This window comes from Chinchilla lanigera, unplaced genomic scaffold, assembly GCF_000276665.1.
Source record: "Chinchilla lanigera isolate Chin_1 unplaced genomic scaffold, ChiLan1.0 scaffold00040, whole genome shotgun sequence".
Classification (NCBI taxonomy): domain Eukaryota; kingdom Metazoa; phylum Chordata; class Mammalia; order Rodentia; family Chinchillidae; genus Chinchilla; species Chinchilla lanigera.
Genome location: NW_004955441.1, coordinates 11,011,765 through 11,032,837, shown reverse-complemented (window position 1 = coordinate 11,032,837; position 21,073 = coordinate 11,011,765). Strand labels below are relative to the sequence as shown.

The 21,073-nt window shown below is 38.7% G+C and overlaps 1 protein-coding gene across 1 annotated transcript in view; it reads left to right on the top strand.

The window, feature by feature from the left end:
- The window catches only part of Lrpprc (leucine-rich pentatricopeptide repeat containing), a 104,056-nt gene extending 84,128 nt beyond the window's left edge, over window positions 1-19,928 (top strand). The window contains exons 30-38 of the mRNA XM_013517542.1: window positions 465-591; window positions 6,231-6,319; window positions 9,817-10,018; window positions 11,784-11,923; window positions 12,053-12,168; window positions 14,579-14,653; window positions 16,624-16,708; window positions 18,146-18,288; window positions 19,093-19,928. Coding sequence (XP_013372996.1) covers window positions 465-591; window positions 6,231-6,319; window positions 9,817-10,018; window positions 11,784-11,923; window positions 12,053-12,168; window positions 14,579-14,653; window positions 16,624-16,708; window positions 18,146-18,288; window positions 19,093-19,149 — 1,034 coding nt within the window. The 3' untranslated portion in view covers window positions 19,150-19,928. The remainder of the gene's footprint in view (window positions 1-464; window positions 592-6,230; window positions 6,320-9,816; window positions 10,019-11,783; window positions 11,924-12,052; window positions 12,169-14,578; window positions 14,654-16,623; window positions 16,709-18,145; window positions 18,289-19,092) is intronic.
- The last annotated feature ends 1,145 nt before the right edge of the window (window positions 19,929-21,073 follow it).

The window sequence follows — 21,073 nt, the reverse complement described above, 5'->3', positions numbered from 1 at the left end:
TGTGTTGAAATGTTAACCATTGAAACCACCCACTTATAGATTAAAGATTGCTTTAAAATGAATCTTTTGCTCCCCTCAATCTAAATTATACCTCTGGTTTATTTGGACTTTAACACATTTTGCTATTTATTTTGAAACTGGCATCTTTTGACAAATTTGGAAGAGCTGTTTCTCATTTTTATTGGCATGAACATAATTTATTGACTTAAGGAAGCTAGTATGAAAAATAGTTTTAAAAGGAAATCCTTCTAGGTACCATCCATTTTGATGACATAGTATTTCCCAGAACTGTGATTTTGAGAGACGCCGCTTAGGCGGTGTCTGTCTGTGGAGTGGTAGTGGTGGGTGGGTATTTAAAAGAAACAAACATGTTGTGTTTTTTAAAAGAAACAAACGTGTGATTTTTTTTCCCTCCCCTTTGGTCATCTCAGAATAATGCTCTCTCGTTTTTTGTTTCCTCATAGATGCATTTAGTATTTTCCTGAAGGCACAAAATAAAAACATTATGTTCAGCAGTGATACTTACACAACTCTGATACACTTGCTGCTGTTGAAGGACAGTTTCTCAGAAGCTATGAAAGTGAAAGACACGTAAGTATGAGCCTACTTTTACCTTGCATGTTAACTATTGGCTTCTGTTAGGGTTTTTAAAGATATATTGTTATAGCAACAATTGATTAGCCTCAGCTACCCATAAAAATTGTATTTTAGGTTAACTCATTTATGAGGTTTTTTTTTAACCTAAAAAAATTTAGCTGCCAGTGGCCTTCCAAAATTGTATACATTTTACTAAAATTCATTTTAGATATCATGTGCAGAAAAGCAAAATTTTATTATGTTCTACTTCTTGTTTGGCCACGAGCTCCATGTATCCTTTGTGGTGGAGCAGCCTGATATAAAGAGGATACCAAAGGCTTTAGTCTTAGACAAGGGTTTGAATCTTACTTGAAAGAAAGAACTTTGACCTTGGGAAAAACTACCTGCTATCTCTGAGCCTCAATTTTTCTTCCTTATGATGAGTTCAAAATATTATCTGTACTGAAAATTTCTTCACGATATTGAGAATGAGGTAGAGAAAACATAGCTGTCCAACACCCTTGGTGTGCCTTTACCTTTTTCCTGTTCTGTCTTGGTTCAGTTTTGGGGTTTTTTTAAAAATCTGTTTGGGTGGTAATGATAGCAGTGGTGAGTTTGGAGTTACAGTTTGGGCACTTGTCTCTAAAAGGTTCGCCATCACTCCCCTAGATGAAGATACTTTGCTAATGCAAGCAGGAATAAAGGTTCCTTATTGATGTGTCTGTTGTCTGGCTCTGTCATCTTAACCCTTAGTTACTGTTGAGTTATTAACCAAAAATGACCTAAAAAGGAGCTCAAGATCACCTTCTTTGAAACATAGACATGTCCTGTTGTGGGTCAGTAGCTTTATGATGGGAAAGTTCAGCATTTTCCAGGTATACTGTGAATTTTGAAATAATCTCAGCTAATTTTTAGCCTAAAAATGTATAAGTCATGGTACTTGTGGAATATTAGAATCCCAAACAGAAATAGGATGCTCACCATTCTTTCAGGTCTCTAGAAAGTTACACATTGTAGGGCTGTATAGAGTTGGAGTACAGCATGTTCGGGTTTTTGTGTGTTGCCTAATTTGTCATGTAGACTGTTTATCAAAGTGGATGTGGTTTTAAATCATTTGAATGTCTGAGACAGTCACACTGGGACTATTCAAGTATTTAATGTAGTAAGTGCCTCATTTGTGTATTACTCATGTGCTTGTTAACTTAAGAATCTCTAAAGTGTGCGGTCACTGCCTTGGAAACTTTTACATTGGACAGTATCTTGTTTAACCACTAAGGCTGTGGTCTATTTTCTAATATTAATTTTCTCAAAGAATTACTGTGAAACTCTATCCCATAATAATCAAAGGTGTTCTGAAACCATGATATGGAAAGATAGGCAGAAAAGCAGGGACATTTTGTGTTGCCACCTGTGTATGATTGAAGCTCAGTATTCAGGTTTGAATTTTGGGTTGCAGTTTAGACACTCACCTCTAAAATGTTCGCCAACAGTTCCTAGTGAAATGTTGGTTTCAGTTATATACGATATAGTATAAGCAAAGAAGGAAAACTTAAAAAATTTAATCCTGAGGTTAGTCACAGAGACCTGAAATACTTTTCAAAAGTACAGATTAAAATTCCTTTATTTTAATTGGGCTTATTGTGGAAATATTCTTACTCTGAAGTATGAAAAGATTCCCCATAGCCCACCACAAAGGTTCTGATGAGCTGATCTTATGGGGGACCCAGGAGTGTGCCCTCTACTAAGCACCCCAGGTGACTCAGAAAGTGTCTCAAACATTTTGATTGTGCTCCCCTTTGTATGATTATGCTCCTTTCCATGTCACATATAATTGTATTGTAGGACATGCTAGAAAAGTAGAAAATGTTCATACAGTAAGATTGAAAAGTGAGGGTATAATTGTTTCCTTGCCTCCTGGGGTGTTCAGGCAGTATGTGCATGGTGTCACTGAAGGCCGCTGGCCTACAGTGTTTTCTGAACTGTAATTACAGCCAATTCAGTGCCTCATGGAATCTGTTCAGTGGAATAGAATCTTTTAAAAAGTGAAATAGACTAGAAAATATCAAACCACGTCATGTTCCTGGTGAAATGTTGATTTCAGTTGCATAGTTATGTAAGATGTAGTGTAAACCATTGGTGTAGCCTGCTATGGGTCTTAATCCAACTAATACGAAGGATGCTGATCTAGAATACCGTTATAATCATAGCCCCTTGGTTTCCCCTTACATCCACAACCTATAAAATCCAAGTTTAATCGTCTTCCCTCCTTCTCTAGATTTCCATGAGGCTTTTTTGAGGTATGATTTACCTATGAAAAGATGTGCATATGTGCACAGTGTGTATGTACACCCATGCAAACATCTCCCCGTCAAGGCCATAAACATAGCCTTCGCTTCCCAGAGTTTCCCCGCCTTGTCTGCAGTTGTCTTTGTGCACGCACATGTAAGAGCACATCCCTCGTACAGTTTAAGTGTAGAGTACAGTATTGTTAGGTGTAGGCACTGTGCTGTGTGGCGCTCCGGAACAGAACCTTGAAGGAAACCTTTGTGCCCTTCCTTTCACCATCATCTCCCCATTTCTCTCTATCCAGCCCCTGACAACCATCATTTTGCTCTCTGCTTTGAGTTTCACGTTTTAGATTCCACATATAAACCAAGACTTTTTGTATGATTGAAAACACTTCTATTTGTTTTAGCTGTGTTATCCTACTCAGTTTATACTACAGCTGTCTTCCCCATGTAACTGTGTAGGATCCAAAGCCCAAGATCAGCCTGGCGATTGGATGCATGCCCTTTTTCTTGAGTCAATAAAATGTATCTACCTACATAGAATTGTAACTCAGGTTAAATCTATGTGGAGCAAATTTTAAAATAACCCTGGACTGGGAATTCATAAGTGAAAGTTCAATTTCCATTTATACAATTAATTGTTTTACTGGAGGTACGTCATGCATCTTTCAAGACTCATTTCCTAGTTGATGACCAGTTCTAGATGATGTCATCTCTTTCTGTTCCAGCTCTGCATCAGTGATCAGAGTAGAAAAGAAGTAGCCAGGGCTGGGGATTTAGCTCAGCAGTGCAGCGCCTGCCTGGCAAGCACAAGGTCGCGAGTTCGATTCCCAGTACTGGAAAAAAAACAAAAAAAAAAGAAAAGTAGTAGCCAGATAACCATATGAGCTACTGTATATAGGAAGAGGTAGTAGCCCCTAGTATTATTTTGGGGCCCTTATGCAATCCATAAATAGGAATTTATTGTTACAATTATCCCTGTCATGCCACTAATCTTAAGAGCAATCTTAATTTCCTATAAATGTAAAAAAATGCCATCTTTGGTTTTTGCTGTCTCTGATATACACACATGCACTTAACTTCTAAGGAGATTTCTTCAGCTTTACTGATGAGGCCATTGACCCTTCTGAACAAGTAAACCTCAAAAGTAACAGTAAGAGCTGCCTGGGAAATTTTTAGAAGCCAGCTTTCTTTTATCTTTACTTTTTCAAACTAAAAATTTACTTACAGTGAATTGTTTCAAGGGAAGAGAAGGGAAGTGAATTATTACTTTAAATCTCTGATAACTAAACACTGTTACAGATGAGAATCATATCATCACCCTGCTTTATCTTTTGAGAGTGGCACATCATTTTTCCTCGTCCCTGCTAGCTGCTATTTCGTTCCATCTGGAAATGTTTTCCAAAGTAATATAAATTAGCACAAACTAATATCCTGTGTACCTGTTGGTGTTCTATAAGCACAGTCTGTAGTCCATTCATTACTGAGATGTCTAATGTCATCGTAGTGCTATCTTTTTTGGTTACGATAGATTGATTTTTGCAGTTGATTCTAAGTTGAAAGATTAACCCTTTCCACTCCCTGTAATTGTTTTCCTTTACTTTCTGGCTAGCCTCAAAAAAAAAAAGTTTAGAATTGTATGCTGTTCACTCCAGTAGTCACTAGCCATGTGTGTCTATTTAAATTACTTAAATTTAAATATAATAGATTATATTTTCTGTTCCTCTGTAAAAGTAGTCATATATGCCTAGTGACCAACCTAGTAGGCAGCTCAGATAAAAAATACACACTTTCTTTTATTATATGAATGATTCCAGTGCAAAGGTCTCTGTCAGTAATATCTTGTAGTTTCTCTCTTCTTCCCAGTTTGGATTATATTTTGATTGATCTGTTTCTACATTTACAAGATTTGAGATGTTTTTTCTTCCTGATACTTATTTCTAGTTTCATATTTGTCATGAATAGGTAGCTTCTTGAGATAGGAAGAGATTGTTGATAAAAGAAAAATGTTACATGTTTGAGGTTTTTGAAAGATTTGCAAGGTTCATACTTTTTAGTTAAAAGAAATTGTACTTGTTTTAGAATTTTAGATAATATTTTTAAGTGTTGCATAATACATATAATATTGACCTGAGAATGAGCTTTTAATAGTGTCTAATTTATTTAATCATGCTACAGCTTGAGAAAGAAAATCCTTTATTTTATGTACTTTATAGTCTCATACATGAGTTGTTGACTTAAAAACCTTTGACAGATGGGACACAGGGAAAAAGTCAAACTGAGCAATGGGTACTTTGGTGGGGTTAAGAGGATTTGGTCAGTGGGATAAGAAAATCCTGCGTCCAGAGACGACAGGGTAAACCTTGGAGGCTGAAAGTGACTGAGAGGATGGGTGTTGCAGTGTCTTTGGAGGGTTTTCCTGGGAGTGATGGGAATAACGCAGCAGTGACCCGCTTTCGTGGCAATCTGCTCACTGTGTAGGCTTGTGTTGGCAGTGAGGTTGTCACTGAGCTTTGATACAGCAAATGGCAGCAGTTGCTTTTGCTCCTTCTGACCTTCGGAGACTTCCTCAACGGGAGATGAACCTTCAGTGCATTAAGGATGCTGAAATTTCATCACAAGAGTCTTGCAAACAAATAATACCCAATTGTTAGGATTTTAGCCTTGTTTGTTTTTTAATCCTGTAGGTTCTAGTCAAAGTAAAGGAATTTTTTACTGTTGAGTTTTTAAAAGTTAGGAGTTCTGTTTCAGATTTAAAGCTGGGACAAGTTGTTGTATGAAGATTTTTAATTTTAATGTAACGACAGTTTTAGTTCTGCCAATATGTTTAAAAGCTGTAAAAACTGTATGTATCTAGATGACAGAAATTTGAAAATTAATCAACCAAATGATATGGTGTTGGTTAGTAATATGCTTTAGTTTATATTTAAAATATACAGTGCCGAAAATAAATGTTCATTTTTGTTGCTGGAAGAATAGTTTTACATTTTATAATTATGGTGAATGTAGAAAAAAGAGGAAAAAGTATCCCACTTAGGATACAGCCGAACAATGCAGGGCATGCAGTTATTTTAGTCATCTAATATGTCAGCATTCAAGAATTTGAACCGATTGTTTAAAAAAAATCTTGTACTTTGTTTCTTTTGTTGCTCATTTCCAACTTTGTCATCTGTCAGAATGCAAAAAAAAATTATCCTTCTATAACCATTGACAGGATAACACAAAAGCTGTCTCCAGGTCGATATTTTGCAGCAATATTTTTAACATACGAACAGTAGTTTTTATAATTTCACCTTGGTGCTCAACCATTTATTATCGTATCAGAAGCATGTCAGTAATTCCTTTCTAAATGTCTGCTTCTTTTAGCGCTGAGACCCACATCAAGGGCTTCACACTGAACGATGCTGCCAACAGCATCCTCATCATAACGCAAGTTAGGCGGGATTATTTGAAAGGTATGTCACAATGCTTGACCTTTACGTCACATTAATGCCTCTGCAGATTTTTCTTGTAACGCCCTTCGAATACTTGGATAAAGGAGTCCATTTAGCAAATTACCTGCTTATCAAGAGCCTTTTGTGGTAGCTGAGAGACGTAAATTACTGTACATGCATTTATAATACAGCTTGAATATGAATGTACTTGTCATTTGACCACTTAGTCCAGTTTCCATTCCATTTAACACAAGATGGGTTTTCTTAAGATGAATCACAGCTCTTCAGACATGCAAAATTTGTGTTCCAGGACGAGAGAAAGTACAGGCTTTCAAGTGTGTTAAAATTCACAGCACAAGTCATTTTGCTTTGGAAATTAACATACTTTCGAACATCTGAAACAATTCCCAGCAGTTGTTTCTTGCATATTGTGTTGGGTTGTATATGAGATAGCAAATGTGTTAAATTGAGTGTTAAATGTGTGAGACTGTGTGCCAAATGATTATAATATTGATTTTTAAAACTTAATCTAATACTTTTTTAATAGTTCATAATACCAACAGCAATAAAATGCAGTTTAGAGTTTTTAAATGCATAGGGGGTGACGCCAGAATGATGTGGAGAGGACTTTGTGAGTACTGGGATGGGGCTTGCTGATTTGATAGAGGCTGTTTATCAGTTTGCCTGGTGGGGTGGAGGTGGGTTTGGAGGTCTTGTGAATGAGCTCCCAAGGGGGACAGTAATAACTCTCTTTCGGTAAGAAGCTTTTCACATTTGAATTTTAGCCAATACGGTTAACACCACAGTTTTACTAGTACAGCAAAATCCATTTGGTTTATGGCTGGAGGAAAAGCTCTTTAACACTTAAATCTCTTACTTAGTTTCTTGCCCTTCTTTAATGTTTTTTCCTTGCTTGCATGTTTGTAAAATAATTTCACATCTCTGAGAAAGAGTTGTGCTAATTGCGTAGCCTCGCTGTTGCTTGTACCTAGACATGCTGGTCCTTAGTTGTCTCCGTAACTAACCAGTACTGAACGTCTAAATGCTGATCTCTCCCTTTGCCACATTTCCACCTTGCTGTTCCTCAGGCAAAGCTGGCCATCTAGACATCTCTTTGGACAGCCCTGAAGCATAATTGAATGGTGTGGGGCTTACTGTTAAACTTTGTTAAGCTTATTTTTCATATAGAGATGACAGTTTTAAGACACTGAAGAGTTAAACTTGCTACTCATAAATAAGCTCATTCTGGTAAATAGCTTATATTTCTATAGATAAAAAGAACAAAGCACTTTTTAATTTCAATTTCAGGGGTGCATGTTGAGCTGAACCTCACTCGTGTTTTATTTTGACTACTACCCTCTACTTATATGAAAGTGCCCTGCGAAAATGATAAGAAAGTGCACAAATGTAGTTTCTCGTCTGCTTTTCTCCACTGGTCAGCTTGAGTGGATCCTTGTCGAGAACAGATGTGGGGAGCGTAATGCTCCCTCTGTAGCCCCCACCTGAACCCCTGGTGCTCAGTCTCACCAAGGTTCTACCTCACATGGGAGTAAGGTAGTTGCCTGTGAGGATGAGAATGCTGTTGCCCTGTTTTCATTTCCACATTTTGCTCCATGGGTGTTGAAAGTTCCTGAGCTTCATAATTGCCTTCCATTCTGTGCCCTTCTCTTTTCTGGGTTTCATTTAATCAACCCCATCTAAGGCAGTAAGAAAACAATAAAGTCAGATGTATCTCCATGTAATTTTATAAATGTGCTGAATAGCTCATGCATGCTAGCACCTTTGCAGTATACTCAGCACTGTGAGTTACTGAGTAAATGCTGAAATTGGCTGATAGTGGAAAAGACTTGAGAGAGAGAGAGTGTGTGTGTGTGTGTGTGTGTGTGTGTTAGGTCATTATGATGACAAATTCTGTATAAGAATATGATTTAGGTCATAAGCTCTCATGTACCCTCTGGATAGCAGAAAACGGTCTATTCAGCCTGCCTCCCGCCACTTGCACGTACTCATAGATGCAGCCTCTGTGATGGTTGGACTCAAGTTGGTATCTAGCAGTATGACTGACCTCAGGAAAATACTAAACTCTCTGCCTTAGTCCTACCTGTAAAAATGAGTACTTACCTCAATAGGTTGGTTTTGAGTATAGATTCATAGTACTAGGTCTGGTATTTAATAAATGCTTAGCAAATACAATAAAATGCTTAATAAATTCCAGTTACCATTATATTTTTGTTATTTTGATCCCCTAGTAAGAAGATTTTCCCTAACATTAGTACTTAAGATACTGAAAACATTTTATCTGTGTATGACTTCAAGTTAATAAGACATTATCAAGCTTATTTTCTGTAGGTTATATTTTTAAAATATTAGAAAACCTTTTTGTTTCCTATATATTTTCTGTAATCTAGAATGTATATTTATAAAATTTTATCGAATATGATTTTCAAGTGACCTATATGCCCTGTTTGAGAATTGTGGGCTTAGGTTATTTATAGATTTTAAGTAATAATAGTTTATTCAGTAATAAAGATTAAATTCATCATGTCTTTTGCCATATTGTTTTTATAGACTGTTTAATTATTACCCTTTCCCATTCTTCTGTGAAAGATAAGCTGTTCTTATTCAGAAAGCTGCTTTGAGAGTCTTAGTTTTGTCTAGGTTACATTGCTGTAATTGCTATGAAGCTGTGAAGTTTTCTTCGGTAGTGCTAGTGCGGTGATTGTTATGCCAAATATTACTACATCCCCCTCCAGTCTACTACTCCTGTTTAACATAAGGATTTCGCTACCCTTGTAGATGAGTCTAAAAATCAGAAGGGTATTCCATATTTATTCATAGTCAAGTACTTGCAATTGTGATTCTTCAAGTAAACAAAATACCATTTGCTATAGCCATAAGAATTGAGTAAGCTTTATTTTCTTTACAAATTGAACACAAGAAATTATCTGTAGGGTAATTTTTAATGTAAAATAAATCCATTAGTGGAAAATTGAATTTTCCAGTTTGGCTGCTCCAAAGTGATAAATCTTATTTGGACCAGAGAGAGTTACTTTCCAGAAAAAAATCTTGGAAGTGTTAAAAGTTTTTTTATAATCACGTAATCTTTGCGTTAATAAAATTTAGGAAAGTATAAATCTGGCTAAAGGTTACATATTTTTGGAAACTCCTTAATTTTTAAAATTCTTCCTTATTTATACTTCTGAATCTATGAACATCATTGGAATTAGGCATGGAAAAATGTTATACCTGAGTGGAACTCAGATTGCCAGTCCAGTCACACTTATGTTCTCTTCACGACGTAAGTTTCTGTGGTCTCTAATACTTTATAGATAATCAAATCCTTTTTTTAAGATTCCTTATGAAGTATTAATATTTTCTGTAATCTAGAATAAATTATTTATCGCTTGCTTTTTTAATATAGCCATTTGGTGCTCAGATTTAAAAGCTGGTTTTCAAAATACATTAAAGTCAATATGAGTCAAATAAGGAAAGCTATACACTTTGTTCTTCTATTTTAGAGGCTCTCGCAACTCTGAAAACAGCCTTGGATCTGGACCAGATTCCTTCTAAGTTCTCAGTGACCCGCCTTATCCAGACCTTTGCCTCTAAGGGTGATGTACAAAGCATAGAAGCTATTCAAAAGATGGTCAGTGGACGGGACGAGATTGGGCTATCAAGAATGGTTTTTATTAATAACATTGCTTTAGCACAAATGAAGAAGTAAGTATTCTCAAGTTTTTTTCAGTGAACATTATGTCAAATAGCACCTTTAAAAACTTTTTAATGCCTTTGGAAACCATATCAACTTAGGCGATTTCAGTGCTGATTATTGTTGCTGATCATTTCCTATTATGAATGATTAATATGTTGAAAATATATATTTAAATTTAATCTTAGAATAAACATTTACCAGATTCATAGAACTTCACAATTGCTAACTTTCCTTGTGTGTGTGTGCGTATCCATATTTGTGTGTGTGTGCGTGTGGGTATGTGTGCATGCCGTAACTCTTGTCAAAACACTTCTTTACAAAAGTGAAAATGATTTCATTTGTCAGCAGTCGTTGAGAGTGACACTCCACTAGCATATTGTGAAACAGAGGGCTCAGCAAACTTGTCAAAGTTGTACGTGTCTGTGGTTAGGGATGCAGCTGGTATGTACGTAGAGCATGTATGTAACATGCATGAGGCCCCTTGGTTCCATACCTAGCACGCACAAAAACTCATTTCTGCACTCCTCACCCGCCCACCTTACCAGCACCCACCCCCACATGATTAGACTGGATTTCCTGACCACCACCCCTAGATTCCTTGTGTGGACTCATCACTGAAGAGAATGTCATTCTTTTGTTAACCTCACTAGCAAAGTACTTTGCTCAAGTTCAAGACCCATAGGGATAATACGGAACTGACACTTAGAAAGCCGTTGGGGGGGTTCTTCAGTTGTTAGTCCTGTCACGTGTGTTTGGTGTTGCAGGATTTTTTGTTTGTTCCTATTCCTTTAAGCTCCCAAACAGTTGTGTTTTGTTTTGTTTTTACCCTTTAAAATTATTTCCTTAAGTAGAACTTCAGACTGTCCTTTTAATAAGAAGATGGAATTCTTTTAAGTTAGAAGATCAAGGACATTCTAGTAGAAGCTGAATGAATTTTACAGAACTATATACTATAAATACTTTCTGAAGGACATGTTTCTATTCACTATTAAGTAAGGGATTGAAATCCATAAGAAACATGTCTCAGGATTTTCACTTCAAGTTAGAGAATTCTTATTTCTCATATACTCATGCAAGCATAAAATCAGTTATTTGGACTTGAGTATCATAAAATATCAATTACAAATTATCTTAACTAAAAATCTATGAAATTGTTTTTCATAATTTGCTCTGTAGTCATATAGTTGATTCTTTTCAGCATAAAGATAGTGTTTCAGAGAATTTTAATGCATTTTCCAAATGTATACTAGCTTACAAAAGGAAATTTATGTGACTGTGGGTTAGAGACATGAAAATACACCAGGTGCAAACATGACCGTCTTTAAAAGCTGTAATATACTATCTTTACCTTGTACAGTAGGGACCAGTTATAGATTATAAAACCAGAATTCTAGCACTTATATAGATTATCATTTTATATCCAAAATCAAACATTTCAGATAAAATTATTCTCATTAATTTATATATATATAATTTGATCTTATCTCGAGCCATATTTTATTTTTATTTTTTAATTTTAGAGCAATATTTTAAAATAACTATTCAACTAAGATAAGCAGCTACTGTAGCTCGAACTGCTCAGTGATTGCTTTTGCTACCTGAATGTGATTTAATTATACAATGTTTTCTTAGTCTTCTTCATTATAAACATATTACTGCGTTTCCTAAAATATGTGCATGAGTGGATCTAAAAGTAAGTTCTTATACTAAAACTGACTGCAATATTGATATAAGAACAGTTTTTAAAAATAGTTTATTTTGCTTTCTTTTTAGCAATAACATAGATGTTGCTGTAGAGAACATTGAAAACATGCTTACTTCAGGGAACCCAGTCGTAGCACCTCAGTACTTTGGCTTGTCATACTTATTCAGAAAAGCAATAGAGGGACACATGGAGACAGCAGTTGAAAAATGTAAGTTGGTTGTTCAGTTAAAGAACACAGAAATACACTTGCTGTCTGGAGAACCTTGACCAAATTTCTTCAATGGATAAATCATACTACTGTTCTAACAAGAGGTTTTTCTTACCTGTCATTTTCCAGTAAGCATCATGGCAGAGAGATTGGCCAATCAGTTTTCAGTGTACAAACCAGTCACTGATCTTTTCCTTCAGCTTGTGGATTCAGGCAAGGTGGATGATGCCAGAGCTCTTCTACAGGTAACAACTCAGAGCAGTGGCGCTTGTAGTTAGGGAGAAGCCGCTGGAAAATTACTGGGCATGCTTGTGTGTGGGACTCCGGAAGTAAGGCGCAGTACTGCTAAACTCTTTGAATTCTGTGTGAATCATAGTTGCATGACAGGGAGCTGGATTTCAGGTTGTAGTTTGCCAGTGTTAAAAATGCCAAATAGGATGAGAAATGTTCTTAGAATTTAAGAAGGGGTCAAGAATGGGGAGGGTGAATTTTGTTGAAATGATTTAAAAACAAATGTTTCCCTGCAGGTAGGCAATGCAAAACAACAGTTCCTTTGATTTTTCTATCTTAATTTCTCTAATGCTCTAAATAGTGTGCATCACCATGACAACACAGTTTACCAATAAAAAGTAGGGAGTGTTTGCTTTTCAAGTACAGCTTCTCACTGAATACTCAAGACATTCTCAGTGCCTTATTCAAGGTTTATTAAGAGTTGATTTTGCTTTCTATTCAGCTGTGTGTCACAGACACATTAAATGACAAATGCAGGTCTCTGTGGCCCGCACTCTCAGTTAAATTAGCAATCTTCAGGGAAGGAGACAACCGCATTCATACCATTTTAACAGAACTAAATATAAAGCTGCACCAAGTGCGGCAGAACGGTAGGTGATCGCTGGCAGTGTACACAAACAGGCACCGCTGGGGAGCCCCTTCCCAGCAGGTGGCAGTCAAACAGTCACCGTGATCCTGCCAGCGGCTGTGTTTGTATAGACTCCCTGTGTCAAATTGAGGCCTGAGACCAATTTTTGATAGTAAACAGTACTATATTCACCTACATTTCTACCAGCTGTGCTATATCTTAAGTAGGAAATAGGGAAGGTGAAACTGCACCCATTTGCTTGAGCTCCAGTTTTGATTCTTAAAGTCCATCTAGCCTGACAGTAGAATCCAAAGCATTTTAAAAGGAAACGGCTGAAGTATTCCCTTTGAGTTAGCAGTTATATATTAAAAAAAGGTAAATTGGCGCTGATGCTGAGGCTTTTACTTTTGCTTATGGGCATAGAGGAATTCCAGTTAATTGTGAAGCTCCTTGTTTGATTTGGCGCTTTTACCAACACACCCTCCCCCTTTTTAAGGAAAAAGCAGTGTATAATAGGGATTTCAGGAACAGTTTGTTGTGTCTTGCTGCCTTTACTGTTAAATTCTGTCTTAATCTAACTCGCTTTATCTTCATGTATATGTAGCTAGGGGTATAAGCAGTGAGAGTATGTTTTCAGCTTACTCAGTATTTATTCAGTTTATTCAGCTTTAAGTATACTCTTTCTGACAGCTTTCCTAGACAGTGACCCTTGACTTCCCCTTGCAACTTATTCTCAGCCGTAATCTTGAGGCACATAGAGAACATAGCCAGTAGGCGGGGAGATAGCCAGGCTCTGACCTGGTGGCCTAACCCAAGATCTCTCAGTGACAGCTGAGTGTTACTGCTACAGCAGCTGTCTTTTTGCTTATGTCCCATCATTCAACTGAAGTTCCAGATGATAAGCCCTTTTCTCATCTTAGACCTGCCTGTCAAACAGTGAAGGATTATTCTTGCTTTAGCATAGAACATTTTATTCACAGATATTGAAAACATCAGTTTATAATGTAAATGTTCCGTGTGCCCCCAAAAGTTCTTTTTGTACTCCTCATTTTAGTATTGACAGTGTTTCAGAGCTTTGAAAGAGCAATGTGCTTTTAGAAACTTAAAGAGAATGACACCTATGATGAGTGTAAACTAAAATATTGTCTTGCCATATTTGATTTGACTATAGCACCAAGATTGGATAGACACTTGATTTATCTGGTCTGTCATATAAACTTTTTTTTTTAGTTTAACTTTTGTCTCTTTCTCAAGCATTGGCTGTCTGTTGCAATGAAAGCCTTTTATAAAATAGAGAGATTGAAATCAGTCCTTTTGTATGCATAAGTGTAGGTAATTATACTTTAAAGAGAACTTGCTTTGTACATTTTAATTTTTATAAAGAAACGAGCAGTTATCTCCCTGACACCTTATTAAATGTATAATTAACCTTATGATCCCTAGCTCACTTGTGAATGCTTGGCAGTATAATTGGAGAGGAATAATGTTTCTTTTTTTCCTCTTTCGTTGCAGTCTTAACCCTTGTACTGTGGTTGTTGAAGCACTGGTGTAATTTTTCCCTTTTCTTTTTAAACAAACTTTGCACTTGCAGCGCCAAGGAAGTGTTCGCCAGAGCTTGGCGTAGCTGGTGCTTGTTTTCTTTTCTTTCTGGCCTTACAAAACCGTGGCCGACTATTAGGCTTTCCTGGTGGTAACGACACACTACTGTATCATTGTGGACTTCGTTAACTGAAAATACTTGCCTTGGTCTGCTTATTTATCAGAAACGTTTGCTTACTGAATAATTTCATTTTTAGAGATGTGGCGCAATTGCTGAACAAACCCCAATTCTGTTGGTGTTCTGTATTAGGAATGCTCAGAAACAAGGAAAGGTATGTACACTACTTGTAAACAAATCAAAGACAGTCTTGTTCCGTGGTTGAACAGAAGAGCCTGCTGGCTCAGGATCTTAAACGAAACACCATCAAGACTGAAGACTCTTAATTTGTAGGGTGTTGATGCAGAGTCAGTTATGACTCCTTAGTGGTAGTAAGTCACATGGCTTAAGTCACCTTGGTGCATTTAATAAGGCAGAAGCAGTGCGGAAGGAAACTAACCGCTGCGGAGTATGTCCCATTGGATGGCCGCTGTTGACCATTTCTCAGCTAGAAGCCGTCACAGGCCAGTGAACCATTCCCCTTTAAAATTGATGTCGTCTACCAAACTCACGTTCTTTTGGTACACTTTGTCTTACCTGTACTGTGAAAGGGGTGTGCAGACACGTGCGACATAATGTATTTTTGACGTTTAAAAGAATAAAATCATGGTGCCAAAAATTACTTTAGATCTCCTTTTACCTGTTGAGCTCAGGAACTTCCTGCTCAAGTGATTCGGGTTCTTGATTTCAAACTGAATATAAATTGTAGTTTTTGTTGGAGGTGAAACTACTTAAACAGTTCACCAAAGGCAGAGAGATCTGGTTTTCCTTTATTTCCCCTTCCTGTACACCTACTTTTTAAAAATGTAACCTAATCACACTTTCTAATGTCTGAGTCTTGAATTTATATGCAACAGTGTTTAGAAAATACTCCGTTGTATATCCCTACCCCCATTTGGAGAGATTCCTTTCAAGTTTTTAAAAAGAACAAGAATCTGAGCAGGGGTATGGATTAGAACATGCTCAGCGATAGGGTTTGGGCTTAGTTTACATGAAGCCCTGGGGTCCGTCCCTAGCATGACAAGGGAAAAAAAAGTGTAGGGATCTACAAAACACTTGTAGGCCAGGTCTGGGGACACAAATCTGTAACCCCAGCACTGTGGGAGTCTGAGGCAATAGGATTGTGACTTTGAGGCCAGTTTGGGCTATATACAGGTTCAAGGCCAGCCTAGACTACCTCATATATACCCTGTTTCAAAAAGAAAAGGATGGATGGATGAATCAGTCGATCAGGCAAGCACTTGTCAGTCCATATGTGGTGCTGTGCTGGATTGTTACTGCCTGGATACAGAGATGGGACAGGAAGCATAAAGTAACTATATCTCCTTAGAACATTCCTTACAGGAAACTTTAGGATGTAGTAAGTCTGGGGAAGATACAGGCCTCAGTGTGGGTTGACTGAATATACATGCTTAAAAGGGAATTAGGAGTTTTAAAATACTAGTTACAGTGTCCTGTTATTCGACAGTAGAATAGTTAAGCCAGATTTAGCCTCTTGTGAGATGGCACCACAATCTAAATGCACGTAAAATTCATCATCGATTTGTTCCACAGTGTGTCTGGAAATACTATTTGATCTGTTACTCACTAGAGTAAGATACGTGTAGATTCTCTACAGGAAATAAGACCATAGATGTATCTACATATCTTTCCACAGTTCAAATAAAAATTCCAGTGAGATCCTGCACATGGCTCTTTTTATGTTCCAAGCAGGGGAAACTCTAGAATATTTGACTGAATTCTTCACATTTCATAAAAAAATTTTGACATCTCAAAATCTAGCTGGTATCTCTTACACCGTTGAGGTCTCATAACTGTTTGGCTTGGTTACTAGTGGATAAAAGAAGAAGTCACTAGATATTTAGACACATTATCCTGAAATAATATGTTTAAATGTTTTAGAAAATCTTCATAGAAATGTAAGTAGAATACCATCATCTTCTGAAAGATGCTAACTTGTTTTAGGTGTAAATTAATGGAAGCAACATCAGTTGCTGAGGTGCACAGAAGGAAAAATCATTACACTGAGTAGGTAGTTTTTTGTAACTATTGTCAAGGTTTTCTGCTGTAGTATTTACTTACTAGTGGCCTGTTTCACTATTCTTTCGAGTCTGTGGCAATGTTACCTGCATTTTAATTTCCTAGGCGTCAGTTCTGAAATCTCTGTTCGAATTGATTCCTGAATTACATGACAGGGAAGAAGCGTACACATCCATCATGAAAAGCTATGGTAATAAATTTAATCTTAATATATTATTTATGTGATTTAAACTTTTGTAGTAGAGTCAAGTAAGTCTTTAGCGCAAAGGCAGTAATTATGAATATCAGGCATTTACTGAGGCTGTAAATGATTTACTTAGCCCTAGAATATGTGGAAGCTGCGTGAAGATTACTCATATAACTCACACTGAAAGGTATCACTGAGCATTTTCAGGGCAGCCCAGGTATGGTGGGTAGGATCCCAGGCTCTGAGAAAGACTTGGAAGTTCGCTTATCTTACGTATTGGAAACCAGTCCCCCTCCTCACGGCCCTGCACCTGAAAGGCAGCGTGCGGGGGCCTGGCCTGTTTGAGGCTGGCGTTTGCCTTGCCTTCCTCCTCGCCCGGTGCCCCTTCTCTAAACGTAGCCCACAGCTCAGCCGAGTCCCAGGGGAAATTGCAGTCTTTTGGCCAGTTGGTCCCTCGTTGCCAGAAATCACAACGAAAGGGAACTGATCTAATGTTTCCTCACTGCTCAGATAAATGTTATCATTTCTAAATGGTGGTCATTTTGCCATCTGCTAATTGATGTAGTACATAAAGAATTGTTTTGTTTTTATTATTGGCAAGACGAGATTGCGCAGTCAGAATTAGTAAATTGGTTCTTTTTCTAGCCTTACAACGGGACTGTATCCTTATTTCAAAATAAAAGCATAGCCAGGCATGGTGGCACACACCTATAATTCCAGCACTAGGGAGGCTGAGGCAGGAGAACTGATGTGCATTGGAGGCCAGCCTGGTCTACATAGCAAGACCTTCTCTCAAAAAAAAAAGAGGTTTCATCATTAACCTCCTCAACTTTCCAATAACTAAGTAACATGAAATAAGTCAAAGCATAAGCACTTACATGCTACTACCAAAATATACAGGAAGGAGAGAAAGATACTAGAGTTTCCTGAGGCAGCTTCCTAGAACGTGGAGCCTGAAGACTTGATAATAGTATGGGAAGGGCTGGGCAGGCTGTGTGGGAGGGGAGCAGGGGATTTCTACAGAGGAAGATGGCTTTAGCTAAACTCAGTTGGTCTGGTCCCACTCAGGAGTTGCTGTCATTCATCCTGGCTCCCATTTAGGGAGAGCCTGGACGGGTTGAGAACTTCAGTTTATGGCCGCTTTAACTATCATGGATCTCTGACCCTGTAATAACCGAAGTACCTGACACCATTCATATTGCTCCAAAGGATTTTGCTTGTCATTTCCCTTCTCCTCCTCAGTGAGTAATGTTACACGAGGGTGTCGAGGTAGAGAAGCAGTGAGGACGGTTGGAGACTACAGATGTGGCCCCAGGGCCCCATTTGCCTTGGGATAAAGAGAGCCAAGGCGATCGCAGCCAGTAGGTTGTTCTGGTGAAAAGAGAGAGATAGGGCATATTCACCTGTGATTAATGTATTTTTCTTCTTTAACTTGGTCAGTTGTGGACAATGATGTATCATCTGCTAAAAGGCTGTATGAACACGTGACTACAAAAAACATGAAACTGAATAACCTGTTTCTAAAGCGTTACGCAGTTCTGCTGAAGAAAGCTGGAGAATCTGTTCCTTTCACTGAGCCCCCTGTGAGTAGTTCTTAATTAAGAGGAGAAGAGACCTCCGCCGACTTACGTACGCCTCATAGGAATGTACAGAAAAATAAGTTGAATACTTCATTACACGAGGATTAGGTGTCGAGGAGGAGCTGCCCGGGAGGGCCTAAGGGCGCCAGGGCCCTGGCTGTGGCCAGGGAGAGCGCAGCCCCTGGGGCTGAGGCGCACGTGGCAGCTCTGCGAGACTGTCATGTTGGGCAGTGCTCACCATCTCCTCTTGGGATGTGATTTTGTGGCCCCATATTTCAGTAGCCAAGCTTTTTCTTTTTCTTTTTCTTTTTTTTGGGGGGGGAGGGGCATACAGGGAATCGAACTTTGGACCTTGTGCTTGCCAGGCAGGTACTGTGCCGCTGGGCTATGTCCCCAGCCCTACACATTCATTTCAAGTAAGTTGGTTTTTACTTCTTCATGATCTAGGAGATCTGGTTCACTTTAGTAAGAGAAGGCACATACGTGGAATTCCATTGTATTGCGTCAGTAAACTGAAAGGCGTTACACTGTTTATTTCAGACACCTGAGTGTCCCACGTCCGGGGAAGTGTGAATACCTGCATGCATAGAAATGCGTGTGCGAGGCTCCTGGTGCCAGCTTTAACTGCACTTGAGACCCTCGGGCGGGAATGCCAGCGCTTGAGAGCGGGCTGGTCGTGGGCCCCACAGTCTTGGCTACCCCAAAGTCTTGCGGTGCTTTGTGATTGTAAAGTTTTGTGCCGTCACGACTTGCTGGTTTCTCAATAACTTTCTTCTTTCTTTCTCCTCTTTCTTTTTCCCTAAACAGGAAAGCTTTGAATTTTATGCAAATCAACTAAAGGAATCAAAGGAAACCCCTTTCTGAAATAAGCCGAGGCTGCCTTGTTTTTTGTGTCTTTGTGGTCCTGTGTCTGTTATTTTTAAGATGTATTTGAGAGGAAAAAAATAAATAAATAGAAAATTACTTTGATTACATATTTTTTATCTGTAAAGGACAAGGTAATGTTCAACCCCTCATTGATAGTAACTGTACACTTACTAGGCTTTTTTTTGTCTACAGCATAAAAGTGTTTTCTTTAAGGCTGCTCATGCATGTGAGGCCATAATTTTTCAAAGGTCTTCTCCCATTTGAATCTTCCGTTTCCCTGCTCTATTTCGTTTATTTTCAGAAAAAGGCTATTCCTGTAAGATACGCTTATTAGTTTTACTTATCTGAAGAATTTTGGAGCTAGATAAAATGATGTTCAGTGGGTTTCCTAGTGCTTAGTATTCCAGGTTAAAACAGACTCTGTTGTATGTGAAGTCCCAGGTCACTTGGATCGTTTCTTAGTGAGAAGCAGGACCCGGGGCGCCAGCCCTTGCCTTGCCCGGGGCGCCATTTGCCTGTGCCTGGAGGCTTCGCAGCCCACTTGCCCTTCTACCGCAGGAGCTCTGAGCTTTCGAAATCTCGGTCCTGGTTCCGACTTCGCATGAAGTGCAGCAGTGCATTCCTTTCACTTTGGGTTCAGGATCTTGTCAGAGACTACCTTCTACGCGAGGCCTGCTACTTTAGACCCATCCTCTGTAAATATGTGGCTTCATATGTGAAGCAGTGAATCTTGATTTATAATCAGCTTAAATAAAAGTCTCATGTTGGCCCTCATGCTTGCTAGTGTCTACATGGTAAAGTAGTTACTTTTGGAAAGTTAAGATAGTCAAGACAGTTTACCATTCCTGAGGGGTCCTCATGTGGACTCTTGCCCTGTGTGATGTTGAGAACGGCTCCTTCGGTAATTTTCCTCGTTTGATGCCTGCCTTGTCCGTTGGAATTTAGAACTGTCTGTTCGTGTGAGTTTCAGAGCCGCTTGGCTCCCACCTTTCCTCGGAGCAGCGTGCCTGCTCCTGCTGTGCGCTGCGGCGCTCCTGCAGCCTGTGCCCTTCCGCAGGCGGACGGTAAGATGGGCAGAGGGCAGCCAAGTTGTGTGTGTCACAGGACGGCGGGGTCTTCAGCGCCACGCTGTCCTGTGAGACTTCTGAGGAGGCGAGAGGTTGCACCCGTGCCAGGTCCCAGCCTCGAGAACGCACGGGAGCCTCCCTTCGTGCACCTGTCTAGAGCATCTTTGCCAAAGCAGTCCTTATTTTTTGCAATCATGCTAACCCCAGATTCATTGAGCTAAGTGTTATATTGATGTTGGTTAAAATATGTTGCAAAGGTAAGGCATAATCTGAACTTCGAAGTCATCTTTGGGGAAACCAGAAGTATAATCTCATTTGCACGAAGTGAGTAAAATGTGGATGTAGTATAAAGAAAATATGAAAAAGCCCCCGTTCAGCTTTTTTCCCCCACAGCACTGAGAATTCAAGCCAGGGCCTCAGTGCTGAGCTACATTTCCAGTCCTTTTCATGTACACATATATGTACATGTATATGTTTTTTTTAAGATAAGGTCTTGCAGAGTTGCCCATTTGCTTAGACTGGAGTTGAACTTGTGATCCTTCTGCCTCAGCCTCCCAGAGTGCTGGAATTACAGGCATGCATCACAATGCCTAACAGCATTCTAAATGGCAGGTATATGTGTTTATAAGGACTCTCGTCAAGAATCTAGCGCTGTAGGGGGCTGGGGATTTAGCTCAGCGGCAAAAGCGCCTGCCTGGCAAGCGCAAGGTCGTGAGTTCGGTTCCTGGTACTGGAGAAAAACCAAAAAAAAAAAAAAAAAAAAAGAAATGCTAAGGGACACTGTTCAGGCTAAATAAAATGTCACGAAATTATACATATGAGGAAGAATATGTCTTGATTTTGAATTTCTTTAC